This window comes from Saimiri boliviensis, chromosome 7 (genome assembly GCF_048565385.1).
Source record: "Saimiri boliviensis isolate mSaiBol1 chromosome 7, mSaiBol1.pri, whole genome shotgun sequence".
NCBI classification, from domain to species: domain Eukaryota; kingdom Metazoa; phylum Chordata; class Mammalia; order Primates; family Cebidae; genus Saimiri; species Saimiri boliviensis.
Genome location: NC_133455.1, coordinates 78,343,584 through 78,359,044, shown reverse-complemented (window position 1 = coordinate 78,359,044; position 15,461 = coordinate 78,343,584). Strand labels below are relative to the sequence as shown.

At 37.6% G+C, this 15,461-nt stretch overlaps 1 protein-coding gene across 2 annotated transcripts in view; it reads right to left on the bottom strand.

Annotated features, from left to right (window-relative positions):
- Positions 1-15,461, bottom strand: part of SRGAP1 (SLIT-ROBO Rho GTPase activating protein 1) — a 321,930-nt gene that overhangs the window by 52,794 nt on the left and 253,675 nt on the right. The window contains exons 11-15 of one of the 2 annotated variants that reach the window (XM_074402841.1): positions 11,837-11,864; positions 6,845-6,878; positions 3,831-3,891; positions 3,620-3,697; positions 1,475-1,609 (exon numbers count right to left, since the gene is read on the bottom strand). In XM_074402841.1, the coding sequence (XP_074258942.1) occupies positions 1,475-1,609; positions 3,620-3,697; positions 3,831-3,891; positions 6,845-6,878; positions 11,837-11,864 (336 nt within the window). Of the gene's footprint in view, positions 1-1,474; positions 1,610-3,619; positions 3,698-3,830; positions 3,892-6,844; positions 6,879-7,388; positions 7,492-11,836; positions 11,865-15,461 lie in introns of both variants that reach the window. The other variant, XM_074402840.1, reaches the window with a different exon arrangement.

Here is a 15,461-nt window from a genome sequence, read left to right as displayed (position 1 = left end):
ATGGGGTTTTGCCATGTTGCCCAGGCTGGTCTCCAACCACTGGCCTCAAGCAATCAGCCTACCTTGGGGAGTTTGCTTTGTTTGTTTGTTTGTTTTTTTAGAGACAGGGTTTCACCATGTTGGCCAGGCTGGTCTCGAACTCCTGACCTCAGGTGATCCACCTGCCTTGGCCTCCCAAAGTGCTGGGATTACAGGCATGAGCCACCGCGCCTGGCCTGGAGTTTGCTTTTATGTGGGAAATAGTAAAATAAATTTTAAAAAGGGGAGAAAGCAAGCAACCCAGTTAGTTTTTGACTCCAGGTGTAGTGTGGAGAATGGAACGATGCAGGGCCAGGGTCAGGGGGTAGGTGTTGGGAAAGGAAGGCAAATTCTAGAAGTAGGTCCATTTAAGAGATTCTAATTATCCCTAGTGAGAAAGCAGTGTGATGGGAATGGAGAAGGAGGAGCGAGCAGTAAGATTTTCTTTTGGAGGCCAGATCAATAGGACTTGTTGATTCAGGTGGGGGTGGCGGGGGTTGCAGGGAGATTTCCTTATTAAGAGTGACAAGTTGATTCTTCTGAAGTCTAAGTGCGTGAAGTCAGCTCTAGACTCGTGCTGGGAACTTGGACTTAAAAGGGGCACTGCATTTTTAGATGCATGGATCCTGATTGTGGCTAATAATTAATTCATGGTATCATTATTTTCACCTTTTTTTTTTGTATAGTTATCAAAAAGTCCCCACTGAATAAACAGTAATGCTTTACTTTGCCAATGATTACTGGTTTCATAATATATCATACACAATCCCAGAGCAACTCTGCCTATTAGCTTGGGTTGCCCACTGACAGATAATTACCACCTGGTATTCCTGCACTATAATAAGGATCTTTGATCTCATTTTACCCATTTCTTGAAATAACATTCAAAGATAGATAAATTACCCCACTCCTAAAACTGGCTGAGAAAAGCAAGAACCAAAAGCCAAGAAAAGGTCACATTTCCCGGCTTACAACTTCCTCCTTTCCCTTCCAGGTGTCCCCAAACTTTTTACACAGGGGGCCAGTTCACTGTCCCTCAGACCGCTGGAGGGCTGCCACATACTGTGCTCCTCTCACTGACCACCAATGAAAGAGGTGCCCCTTCCTGAAGTGCAGCGAGGGGCCAGATAAATGGCCTCAGGGGGCCGCAGTTTAGGGATGCCTGCTAGGCGGCTGGCATCTGCCTTTCTGCTCAATTCCAGCCACGAGTGGGAAGCTCCTGGCTTCCTGGAGCCAGAGGATGTTCAGGAGGAAAGCTCACTCAGTCAAGGGCAAGGCCACAGCTGGGAGGATGACTCGCACTGGATCCAAAAAGAAAACAAATGGTCTCAGAAATATGGTGGTCATGGGGTAATGGTGGGGGTAGGGGTGTGCGGAGGTGGGCCATTGCCTTTTCCAGGAAGTTGGTTAGTGAAAGAATTCTGGTAGGAAAAGATGAAAAAAAATGTCCACTTACTGATACAAGAAATCAGATCATTAAATCTTTCCTTAGGAAAGAGGGGGTTTTCCAGCCCACGGAAATAGAGCTTCAGAACACCAGCAACTGAGTTAATATCATGGTTACTCTGGTCATCAGCCAAAGGATTTTCACCTAAAAAAAAAATTCGGTACATTTACAATGGTTTTTCTTCTTGAACAAAAATATATTTCTATACATACACATACATTGCTATATATACATGTATCTTTTAATTATGCTTTATGAAAGATTACATGGTACTAAAATTAAAATAAATGGTTTAGATATCCCACCCCATGATTAACCTAAAATAGTTGGCTAAAATAAAGCTTTTAAAATCTTATGCTACTAAATAATCCCTTACAAGTTACCCAAATCTTTAAATAAAATATTGTGGGATTTATAATTTTACCCACCCACCCCCCTTTTTTAAGTTGAAATCTGTAATCTCAGTTTGACATGAATTCAAACACTGCATCCTGTGTTTCTTACCCTACTGGGAAAAAGACACGCCAATAGGTCCATCTGGCTATGCTATACGGGTCAGCAAAATTTATCAGAAATGTCATAGGCTCCACTGAATTGTGAACACCTACAATTAAGTAAGTAGCTATTTCCCAAAGTGGCATGGTGGTGTTCAAAGCACATGTGAAAGCTGTCTTGAGCAGAAGGAGGCTCTAAAATCAGATAGAGTAACTTGAAAATGTATCTTTCACGTTACCAAGGAGTTTGTATAAAAAGTGGGAATTAAAAAATAAATCACAAATATAAAATTATATTGTTCTTTATGGTAAACAACTTTAAAATATTAGGCAACTAGTCTGGTTAGTGTTCCTCTCAGAGATAAAATCCTTAAGAAGTTCAGCATAATATAGAGCCTTAAATCAAACTCTATTTTTTTTATTTACAGTTTTATGCTTCTAAAGTTCATAAAAAGTGTGCATTGCATTTTAACATTTTTTTTTGCTTCTTAGGGCAATTTATTTTTAGGGATCTATTGTTTCCTTTTCTCTGTTCCTAGGGCAAGAAATCGCTGAACATGAATTTATCAGAATATAATAATTACTATTATTTTGCCCACTGTGAGAAAGCCTCACTCAAGCAGATCACAAATAACAAATACCAGGAAAATTTTCAAGGAAAAATGACAGTGTATTTTGCCTGTGGTGGCTAGCACAGAACCAGATACTTTACTGTATTTCAGCTTATCCTGAAGATGGCCAATGCATGAGACTTGGCACATGTGGCTGCTCTGCTCTAACCATCAAGTTTTACAGTTTTGCAGATGAGGAAACAGAGGCAAAATAGGAATTGAGTGACTAGACCCAAATCACATGATTGATTAGTAGCTGAGACTCCAATATGATTCTACGTCTGCCTGACACATATGATTCTAGCCTGTGCCTAGAGACGTCAAAGGTGTGCAGCTTTGCTAATTATAATGTGTTAATTGGAATGTTCCTAACATAAGGAAATGATGTGTACTTTAGGTGATGGACACCCCAGTTACCCTGATGTGATCATTACACACTGTATGTCCGTGTTAAAACATCATCTGTATCCTATTAATATATAATACCATTAGGTACCCATAATAGTTAAAAATAAAAAACTAAGGGAACATAAAGAATTGACATTGAAAGAAATAATATATACAGTGTAAGACCCAGTTTAGTAAAACTTGACAGCCAGTTATGAGCAAGCATAAGGCAACCCCTAGGGTCACAGGGAAGGAGTCTGAGGATGGTGAGAAGAGGAAGGGAAGAAAGAGCTCCCGACAAAGGGAGCAGCTGGGCAGCTGGGAGAAGCTGCTTCCCTCACCAGCTGTCTAGGCCCAGGGCTGCCCTGGCCATGCTTCTAGAACCCTTTCAGCCCCACATTTGATATACCTGGCACTAATTTTCAATGTCAGTCCTCAACCAGGATGCAGAACTCATATGCTTTTCTAATTTTAATAACAACGGCTGATAGTTTTGGTCCCATTTCTCAGCTATTCTGAATGGATTCTTACCGCTGCACCCTTAATGTATTAAACACAAAGAGAAAGGTTTTGAGGATATAAAGAATAAGGGTGGCACTTCAGTTTACAGAACATGATGACTTTTTAACGTGGTTTGCTTATAGGGATAGATCTGCAATTACCTCTCTCAAATGAATTTTTAATATCATTGACTTCCACCTGGGAACCAGACACTCTGAAAATCCCCTGATGTTGAAGACCTAAAGAGAAAAGAAGGGAAAGAGAATAAAAACCCTATCACATTGTCTAGGTCCCACCTTTCCCAGGAAGAAAATTTACTGAAACACTTCTAGTGATTTTTTAAAAATAAGAATTCTGTAGTTTATGGCTTACCATAGAGATTGATGAACCGAATGCAGCTTTCCACAATGAGGGGAATAACCTGTCCCGAGTCCTGGGTAAAGGGATGGAAACCAGTTAACCTCAAGGAAGAGGTATAAACCCCACATGATAATAAGGCTTACAGTTTAACAGGAATTAAAGAGGGATTTTTGCAGTTCTGAAGCAAACCAAATTAAATACATTTAAGGCAATCCTGTTTCAACTTATTCTACTGTGCCTACAGATGTCAAGAGCTAACTCATCTCTTTTGCTTATATTAAGACTCACATACCAAAATGAATATGGGAATAACTCATTTTTAAAGCTTATTTATCCAATCTTTAATGGACTTAAAAAAGAACACTGTGTATTATAATCATAGTATCTTCAGATTGATTGGCCGTATTCATCATGAAAGATAACCTTTCAGTCATCTCAGGATTCTCTGACATCCCTGAGACTACATCACCTAGGTGACAGGTTATAAAAGGGCTTCCATGTCTATAGATGCATAATATGAGAATTGTTACAGAGATAATTAAAACATGTATTTATTTAGTTTGCATCAGAACTTACAGGTTTTTCATTGTTACGTTTTTATATTTTAAGAAAGAAGCAAATAAATGACACAAATGTATATCCCAGTAGATTTCATTTTTTAGAAAGGAATATTTTTGGGCCTTCTTTCCCCACATCTTGTAAAACAGTCACTGCCTTCTACGGAAAAAATGTAAATTGCAGCAATGCTTTAAAACATGTATAGGATGACAAATGAGATGAAAGGCTGCTGAGGTCACAGTTAAATATGTACCGATGCCATGTACTCCATGAAGCTAAAGAACGCTACTGATGACAGAATTATTTCTCATGTACTTTTAAGACTCTGCTTTTTCAGGAATTAGATATTAAAAAAAAAAAAACACAACCATGGGGATCAAAAATGGTTAGCTAACATCAGATATTATTTCATGAGAAATTTTATTTTGAAACGCAAGAAAAAGTTGGTTATCTTAATATATTAGAACAATTCAGAATCCATTAACCTTTCCAATTAAGCAGTGGGGGAAGGATTGGGAATAATGCAGTTCAGCAATTTAAACCCTTTAGTATTCCCAGAATGGATAATATACTTCTTAAGGGATTGTCTTATTTTAGGTTTTAAGACAATCTAATCAGTGTATAAACCAGATAATGGCTCAATTACTTCTTGAGCCTATATTAAGTTTCTCTAATTAGTTAATTTGTTTTAGGAGCACAAATTTTATTAATTTCTTAAAGAAGAGTCTTAAGAATAAAATACATTTTAGTGTGGACTAGTTAGCTCAAGAACAGCAATGTAATTATATCACAACTTACTAAATATGTGAAAGGATTTTTCTTTAAGATGTAAGTGTTTTAGGGGAAGTAAACTATACAAACAATTCATGGAACACTAATCTAAAAGCAACACATTTTTAAATGTAAGTGATAAAAGGAGACCATTAGTTTACATCTCTGCTGAACTTAGTAAACAAAAAGAAAAGCAAAGAATAAAAGGTTATTAAAAGCAAAATGTTTGCACTAAGAAAGTTCTCAATAAAATATGTCTTAGGTTTTCGTATTTTTAAAAAATGCTTTTGTGTTTACATTTACTAATTGCTTTTTTAGAAACCTATGATCAGTATTTCATTCAGATATAATGAATTTTATAGTCAAAAAGTAATGAGTGTATGTGATTTAGTTTAATTTTGTAGATTTCAGATGCTTAGGTAGAAAATGTAAGAAAATATTTTATAACAACAATGCGGTGCATTCCATCTATCATTCAAACTAGTCCCTTAGTGTCAGTTTTCCCATGAGAAAAAGAGAAAAACGGTTTTGCTCTTGCAAATGTCTTCACAGTGACATTGTGAAGATTTCAAGGATCCAGCCCTTTTTAGAAGTGGAAGGGAACCCTCAGTATTATTTCTATTACCAAAGATTCTTCAATATGCCATCTGGGCAGTGAAGAGCTTCTGTAGGTGAATTTTCCAAGATAGCTGGTTTATTTATTCTCTAGTGTCTCAATTTACTTTCCTTTAACTGCTCTTAATGAAAAATATAAAAAAAAATATAATACGTGCTTCCCTATCATCTTAAGTAGCCATTCTCATACTGTATTATCAAATACAACAGAATTCTATGTCTGCTTCTTGCAGCTTTTCTCTATTCTCTTTCTCTGCCAGGCCTTCAGCTGAATATCTCATTGCTTTCATTTTATTGTTCCTCTCTCTCCATCTAATTTGCCCCTGCTTATAAGCCATGGGCTGGGAAACTAGATAATCAAATTTGACAATAATTTTATATTAAATTAGAGCCAATAAGGCTCTTCTGGGTTTAAGGCTTAAGGCAGTAGATTTGTAATTGCTATTTAGTTCTTCAGTGGCTTTTCACTTAACTCCAGAGTAGGGCTGATTTTTAAGGCTGCCAGAGGTTTTTAATCTATATATTATGTATGTATATATCTATCTGTCCATATACATGCCACATGCACATTTCTTTAATTATTAGTACACATATTCAATAAACAGACCTAAGAAAGTAAGACACCTGTAACATATCATTAAGGGAGGTTATTAATGATGTGATTTCCTAAATGAACTTAGTTTGCAGAAACATGACAGCCATGCCAGAAAATGTGAGTTCTAAAGGAGAGAGCAAGCCCTTTTCTTTTTTGTAAAATTCATGCTAGGGTCCATAATCCAGTATTAAACGTGTATTTGATATTTAACATTGACTTTACCTAATAAAAGCCCTTGATCACACTTGATACATCTGCCAAAGACATAATGTAAAAACTAAGGGTTTAATGTACTCATTTTTTTCCCCTAGGGTTTGATTTCTATAGTTTCTAAGTAAAACCTATTTATAAACCTGTCTAATTTCCAACTGCAAACATTTTTCTTTTAAAAACCTTAACAATCTCATTAAAGCCAAGCATGAGCGCAACTTGAAAATGATACCGACAGTGAAGGAGGCTGCACCCTCATGTCCCTCTAGCACTATACCTGATGTCTCGTGTGCGAGTTCCTTCGTCCTCGGCTAGAAGCATTATCAGAAATACAGAATGAAAAAGAAGACGAAGAGTAAACACAGCAGAGATACAAAGTATAGATCACAGGGCCTTACAATTTATTCAATATAATGAATTCCTCAAGTCATGGGAAATCAAAACTCCTGCTGTGCTTCAGAGCTAGCCTAACAAGCAGACTTTAAAAATTATTTTGTGCCATCTCATTTGCACGAGTAAAAAGACAACATTTTTATCAGGTTGCTTTTTAACTTTCTGTACAAATTATGGCTCTTTAAAAAAAGATAAAGAGGGCTTTCTTTTGTGCCCACATAATACCCATATTTATTCTCTCTTCTCAAGGCACTCAACCCAAATATTCTTTCCTCTCTGACTTCAGGAAATATTATATTGATTTTCTGGGAAAGCAAAGAGCCCCAGGACAGACTTGGACATAATGACCTGCCTCTTCTTACAAGAGGCTGAGACCATTATAGTTAAGAAGCGTGGAGATCAGCCACCCAGATGGCTGGTGCCAGTACCTTGACGAATGTTTCCAAATCCCCATTAAACAACTTAGTATTATACTGTGAGCGGGGCCTGGACTTCCTGTGTTTCTGGGGCTTAGGGGGAACATTTGGAGGCCTAAGGGAAGGGAATATAATTACTGAGCATGGAAGAAATCAAACAATAAATGAAACATCTATAGGTCACATCAAAATTACAAAACACGGGAATCTTGGGTTCCTTCCCTCCCCCAGTCACAGGGGAAAACATCCCTCCTGTTTCCCATTTATTTACTTTCACTTCTGTATCAAAAATCATATGAATTGTTTATTCACATTGCTGTTTCCCTGTATGTTGCAGCTGACATTTGTTTCTTTGCTGGTTTGTTATAAAATTATAAGCACTACCAAGTAGACTCATTAGCTATTTGCCCAAATGTTAACAAACCAGCATTCTTGTTATTTGGTTTACAAGCCACACAGTAAGATACAACCAGTCATAAAGATTAGGGCTCCAGTAGACCCCCAAATGAAGAATTAAATATAACATTTTTAGGTTCATGTTTTTTTTTTTTTTTTGAGACAGCGTCTTGCTCTATTACCCAGGCTGGAGTGTAGGGGAATGATCATGGCTCACTGCAGCCTCCACCTTCTGGGCTCAAGGGATCTTCCCACCTCAGCCCCTCAGCCCAAGTAGCTAGGACTACAGGCGCATGCCATCATGCCCAGCGAATTTTTAAATTTTTTGTAGGGACAGCATCTCCCTGTGTTTCCCAGGCTGGTCTTGAACTCCTAGGCTCAAACAATCCTTCCACCTTGGCCTCCCAAAGTGCTAGGATTATAGGCATGAGCCACCTCACTCAGCCCAAAATACCAATGCAAATAACATCGTATCTGTTTGATACCCCTCTAGTAGTGATGGGATTTCATTTTATGCAAAAGTAACTATTAATGGGTCACAAGTGAAAAAAATAGTTTGGGTTCACTGCTTTTTTCTGATTTGGGGGACATACAGGCTTGCATGAACTACTATTTCTTTAGAACAAACGATTCTACCATCTAAGTATCTGTAGAGCATGAGGATGTACTCGTTTATGCCACCGCAGACTCTCTTCCTCTCCAGTCTGCTTGTCTGCTCTGGTGAATAAGCCATTCTCTCTGACATATGCACATTCAGTGCAGCATGCAGGATGTTCAGAAACTCTGTATCACCTTGTCCTGTTATTGCAGAAAGGGAATCTCTTCTGCTCTCTCCGATTAGTGGAAAGAAGACCAGAATTACCTGACTCAACTTCTACTGTGCTGAATTAAATACAAGGAAGGAGAACCCTGAAACCTGTCTCTGGATGTTTTAATACAAAACTCCTTCTTAATTGCAAGGCTTATAGGAGGATACACACCATACTTGGAAATTGTGTAAAGCCCTTCGTTAAGCTTCAGACTCTTTAGGAAAATTTATCTTTTTTAGTTCATTTAGCTTAAGTTCAGAAAGTCTGGCTCGTATACCAAATCCCAAGAAGTTACGCGGAAGCCTGACTAGCTTCACAAGACACTGTCATGTATGGAAACAAATACTGGTATGGCCTTCCGTAGCTAAATTCTAAGACCTCCCAGGAGATGGGCTCATACGATGAATGGGGTGCACAGCAAGCACACCTGAAGTCCCACGGTGCTGGTAAGGTGAAAAGGAGCCTTTGAGAGTATCTAGAAGAGAATATGGAAACTTCTACCAGGCAATGTATTCTCTCCTACCACAGCTGAAATTTCTGAGATCTCTTTTATACAATGAATTCTGTGCCATTCACAGAGGAAGGAATCTTATAGGTGTAAAAAGAACAAAACAACCAACCACCAGAGGGTTTAATCCTATGTACTTGATTTCATCCACTCCTTTAAGTGTCTTAAAATGTGGATTTTATTGATTGATTGATTGATGATTTTATTTTTATTCAGGTATGGTGAGGCCGAGGATCAGGAGACAACTATTACTGACAAGATAGTTACTCACAGTTCCCAAGAGTTGGGGACATGCCCCACTACCGGGGAGGCAGCAGAAGGAAACATCAGGGTTGGTCAGGAGGCAGAAGGGGTAAAGGAAATGTGAGCAAGAGTCTTTATTGTGGTTCTCACTGGAGGGAATGGGAAAAGCTGGGCAAGCAGGTTTAGAATAGGTTAGTTTGAATGATTCCATGGGTTCTGGGACATAGGGACTATCCCTAAATTGTCCCATACCTGGCCCTGGGATTAGGGAAGGGGAATAGTGGCCCTAAGTGTGAGAACCTAATGAAGGAGGTGGTTGGAGGTAGGTGCTGTGGATTACCAGGCTTGCATACAAAAGGCACACTTGCAAGCCAGTCCTTACTACTGCTATGAATTGGCTAATCTTGGGTGGATTAACCAATTCTGTGTTTAATGCTTTGATATCTTGAGGCCTTGCTGACCCCTTCCAGGGTCAGAAGTCCTTCCGGGGTCAGCAAGGCCCCAAGATATCAAAGCATTAAACACAGAAACTAGAAAATGTGGTTATGACAACAAGGTCCAAGAGAGCTTCACATCTGGTGATATCTGGAGAAGCTGACAAAGCTAAGGAGATTAGAATTTTGTTTGGTCACTGATTCACGGAGCAAGCCAATCTTGTAGCTGGAGCCAAAAACCTCCAATGCACTGAATCATTGTCCCCGCATGACTGGGAGATGCAGGGTAATCCTGACTAATGGAGGGATATCTTCTGAGTCTTCTATCAAAGGCCTGAAAATCACCTCTCCAAAGGATTCTCAAGTATGCTAAATGTGAACACACAAAAATTGTGAGAGGAACTTGGAATAAAAATGAACTGCCTGAGTGCTTATCCGAGTAATTTCCACGGTGGAGGTCTGATGATTCTGGCTCTGCTATGCCTACATCAAGTGAACAGATCTAGGACCATTCAACATTCCAATGGCATGACCCATTCTGGTTCTGTGCCTAGCACATGACTTCCTGATCACTGGTTTCCTATAGAGGATGCCCACATGAGAGGAAGTACTGGTCAGATTGATGTGAATATCTAGTCTATTTGGCAATTTTAGCTCTCATTGCAAATTAATATATTTACATTTCTGGTTTTTAAAAAATCTTTTTTTTGAAATGCCTTACATTAATTATAATTGAGAAAACAACAGGTAAAATAATTGATAGTGTAAGGAGATACTATAGATGAAAACATCTCTATAAGCTGCATATTACCACGTAGAGGTAATAGTCCTCTTTTTCGCTGACACGGTGAAAAAAAAACCTCAGTGTTTTTTTTCTTTGGTTAGGTTTGGAAAAGTTAGGAGCTGTATCTTTCTAGTTGGTTTACCAAGAACTACAAGGGGCTTCCTTATGAATAAGCCGCCCAGCAGTAACATTATAGATCTTTGAAAGTCAACTTGCCAATTATTGCAACAGATATACTAGGGTTCTAAATGCCTCTCATTTCAAAGAGAACTCAACTTCAAAAGTGCAAAATCTTGCTATGCTAATTAGATAATTTCTGGCTGTTGCACAAATGGTGACAGAAAAATAAAAGTTGCCGCAAACTTTCTCCAACCCAAATTGGAATCTGCTGCCCAAATGGCTCTTCCTTCTGTAGGAGCTTTACAATCCTCCCCTGAATGAAGAAAGTACAATATGGGAATATGGGTTACAAGTTAAATGTTTAAAGTGAATCAAAATGGAGACTATAGAGAGAGAGCTAAAATCCTAAGGATATTCAATATAGGTCTGATTTTTATTTTTATTTTTAATTTTTTTTTGAGATGAGTCTCGTTCTGTCACCCAGGCTTGAGTGCAGTGGCACGATCTTGGCTCACTGCAACCTCTGCCTTCCGGGTTCAAGTGATTTTCCTGCCTCCGCCTCCTGAGTAGCTGGGATTACAGGTGCCCACCACCACACCTGGCTTTTTTTTTTTTTTTGTATTTTTAGTAGAGACAGGGTTTTACCACGTTGGCCAGGCTGGTCTTGAACTCCTGACCTCAGGTGATCCAGCCCTCTCAGCCTCCTAATGTGCTGGGATTACAGACTAAGCCACTGCGCCTGTTCAGCTATAATTTTTATATGACCAAAAGAAAATAGGAATAGAAAATAATTATACTTTTTACTATGCATAGATGTACACATCATATTGTTTTTTAAATTAAACTATCAAATCAAAAGTCCTGTCACACCATTAAGAAACACTTAAAGTGTGCTGGATTAGATACACCAAGCCTGTTTAACTTACGTTTTTGTTACTGTCTCTGCTTATTAAAGAGCTTTACAATTCCAGAGGGAAACACTTAAGCCAGAACATATCTAGTCTTGTGAAAAGCCCAAACATTTCATGTTGCTATGCTTTGTCAAGCCAAAACTATCTCCCGTATTCATTAACAAAATATGTTAATTCTTTCAGCACTGAAATGGTTGCTTCTTGTTAAAGAGAAAAGTGAAACATGTTATAAATTATGATAAAATATTTTCCTACCTTGTAGTCATATACTCAGCTCTATGACCTGCAGGAAAAAAATTAAAGTAAGTAAACAGAATGGAATCAGTGGAATGTATGTGCTATTCTTTTGTATCACCTGCCCTTTATTTTAAAATGCTGAGTTTATAATAACTTACACATTTTTTTCATGATAGAAAACATAAGGATAGCATATGAAGATAGACAAATAATTCAAAATAAACGTCATAAAATCTAAACATAAAATTTAATAACTTCTATAGATCTGAGAAACCTGTTTCACTTGGCAATTTGAGGCAGGTTTTGTTGGTTTTTAAAATTTTTTAAAAAATATATTTTACTTCATTTTAGGTTTTGGGGTACATGTGAAGAACACGCAAGATTGTTGCATAGGTACATACATGGCAGTGTGGTTTGCTGCCTTCCTCCCCATCACCTATATCTCGCATTTCTCCCCGTTATCCCTCCCCAACTCCCCACCCTAATTTTTATTTTTAGAAAAGAAACAAGAATAACTGATCGTAACTGTAAGCACAAAAATGAAATACAAATAAGACACATTCAAGATCTACATATTAGTTATTCTCTCTATTTTGATTGATACTTTTTGGGGAGAACCATGGGTTCAAATAGAGTTGGGAAGGTTCAATTTTCCTTAGACTAAGTTGATGCTGTTTCTATAATTTGAATCAAGGGACTAGAGAGAAGTTGCAGTCTGTAATCAGAAGTGACATTTGCAAATATTAAAGTACTAGGACATTAAATGATACTACATTCCATCAACTTGTAAGCTAAAAGCCTTTCAGAGTTCTCTGTCCATCAAAACACGAATTGCTTATACATTTGGATTTCTTGACTTGTTTTAAGGAACAGGGCTGAATTTTTGCAGTGCTCCCACAATCTGCAGTAATTTAAAGCTTGCATGTGTTTATCGGTTGCTTTGTAAGTTTAGGGCAGAGTGGTGGGAAGGAATGTGGGAAAGTTGAACCATTCAGCTGGTTTGTTTGCAAAATGATACGGTCCTGAAACAGCTTGAAAATATACCTGGCAGGGGATAGTCACGTTGCAGCACAAACAGCTAAGCCCAGCCTATCATATCATAATGCAGTGATTCAGATTTCTGGGGCAAGGCCAATATAACAATGGCAAAGAAAGCTGGCTTGTTGGGAATGGCGAATCAACACTCCCAGGCTGCAACAGAGCCTTTTACTCTATTATCTGCTCTTGAATAACAAATAACATAAAGGATTTGATTAATATATATTGATTAACAAGGGGGAAACAGTTAAAATCTAAGACCTTTCTTCACATAGGGCCAGGCCACAGTAAAAGTGTTGGCAGACTGAGTTCATGGCCATGAGTTGAAATGGGATGAAGGGAAGAGGAAGAATTTGATTTTTTTCTCCTTTTCCTCCTCCTTTTCCTTCCAGTTCTACTTATTCAAATTATAAGTCCCTTCCTTTTGCTGGCCTTCTACTACTTTGGAAGAGAAGAAAAAAGTGAAGGTGTACATAGACCTTCAGAATAATTTATAGCTATTCATGAATGGGAGCGAAGGTCTGCTGGGAAGCAGAGGGGGCAGATGGTGAGATGACTGTGGTATGTGGTGCCTTATGGGATATCCTAATGGAAGTGCTCAGCAGGAAGCTGGCTATACAGGGTTAGAGCACAGAGAAAAGACAGGGCTAGAGATAAAGATGTGAGTGTCACCACCATTTAGGTTGTGTTGGGTCCATAGGAGCTACATAAGATCACCCAGTGTGAGGCGGTGGAATGTGAAAGGGTTGAGGGTAGAGAAACTGTCTGGCTTGTGCTGTATTATACTGTCATGTTGCATACTTTATTACAGCATTAAGTCTTTAGGTATGATGCCATATATATTAGTAACAATGATAAAAACAACGATGTCTAATATTTATTAGACACCATTATAAGCACTTTATATTACATATATTAACTCACAATTTTCACAATGACTTTATGAGGTAGCTTCTCTTACTATCTTTATTTACTGAAAAGACTGAGCATATAGAAAAATGACTTGCCCATTAGTATGAAGTGGGCGTAGCGCTTGGGTCCAGGTTTGTTTTAATCCCAGTCCTAAGCTCCCAAGCACTATAATGTACTAGCTCTCAAGCACTATAATGTACTACCTTTAAAAATGTTAAGTCTTTATTTCCTGGCAAATACTTCAAAAGATCCTAGAAGACAGGTAAGGATTACGGCTTACAATTCTGTCTGCCTCATATGGCTAAAGCCAAATACAAAATACTGAATATTTAAATAACTTTAATAAATTTTATAAATACGTACATTATTAAATTAATATCTATAAATGTATATTTGATAACATAGGTAATCACTTTCAAGTGACTCAATGATAATGATGCCAGTAAGAATTCCTTAGAAATGAAATGTGTTATAACTTTGAAATTATGCTTTTTTTTAAAAAAAATCCCACATTATTCCTTAGATTTAGAAAATATGTAAAATGCTAAAAATTATTTTGCTCCACCCATCTGTAGTTAATAGTATGAGATCAAAAATTAAAAACCCATAAAAGATACATTTTGAATAATGAACCAAGGGCAAACTTTGCAAGAACTATCATTCACAACATAACTGCACTACCACATCCATCGTTTTTTCAACTAATAGTCTTGAGTGTGTCTCAACTGATGAATGAGGTTTTATTTTTTAATCAGTATCATCATTAATAGATCAATAACACACAAGCTTAGAAAACTCTCCTTCCCAGAGAAATGTGAAAGCTTCCAGCGGTCTGAGGATTAGATTTCAATCATTTTCTTTGGAAAGCTATTAATTATTAAAAACAACAGACCACTCCTTCCCCGTCTCTGCCCTCCCCCGCCATACAAACCATTTGGAAAGAAAAAATGACCCAGGATTAACGTGGGCCATTTTTGGTGCAAACTTTTTTTTTTAGCTACTCTTAAATTTCACGTGAGAATTATGAAGTGAATTATTTTTCACACCTAAATGCATTTTATCTCCTACATATAGTTAATTTGGAAAACCAAAATATAGCTTAGTGCTAATCTGATATTTAAAAAAAAATAGATAAAATACTTAAAATGTGTATAGCTCAAATGAGACCCAGGTATCTTGGATTTGCTCCCTAAAGAATGACTGATGAGAACTCCTGGCATTACTTTCCAGTCCTTTTTCTTCCTTAAGAATACCAACTACTGCAGTGCTTTTCTAAAAAAACCATAATTATTCACAATCAGTTCCCTTTTGAAAGTATACTTGTACTCCTTCTCAGAAACAGACAATGGATTGTGTGAGGATAACCTATTAAATTCCTTTGTCAGAAATCTTACGTCCAGGGCAAGAAGCAATGTAACATGGAGCTCAGCTCCTAGTGTCAGATTTTCTGTGTTTAGCAAAATTGCACTGATATTTACACTCCCTTAACTCCAAATGCTGCACACAAAGAAGCCAATGTGAATATTAAGGCTCATTACTGAAAAAGAAAAAGCAATTCAGGTTCTCAGTTTTCTAGATGTATATCTCATTTACTGTGGTCAGTTTAACTTCTATGATTTAAAAACAAATTACATCACAAAAAGATATAATGGTGTTGCTGAGGGATGAAGAAAATGATAATGACGAGTTTGGT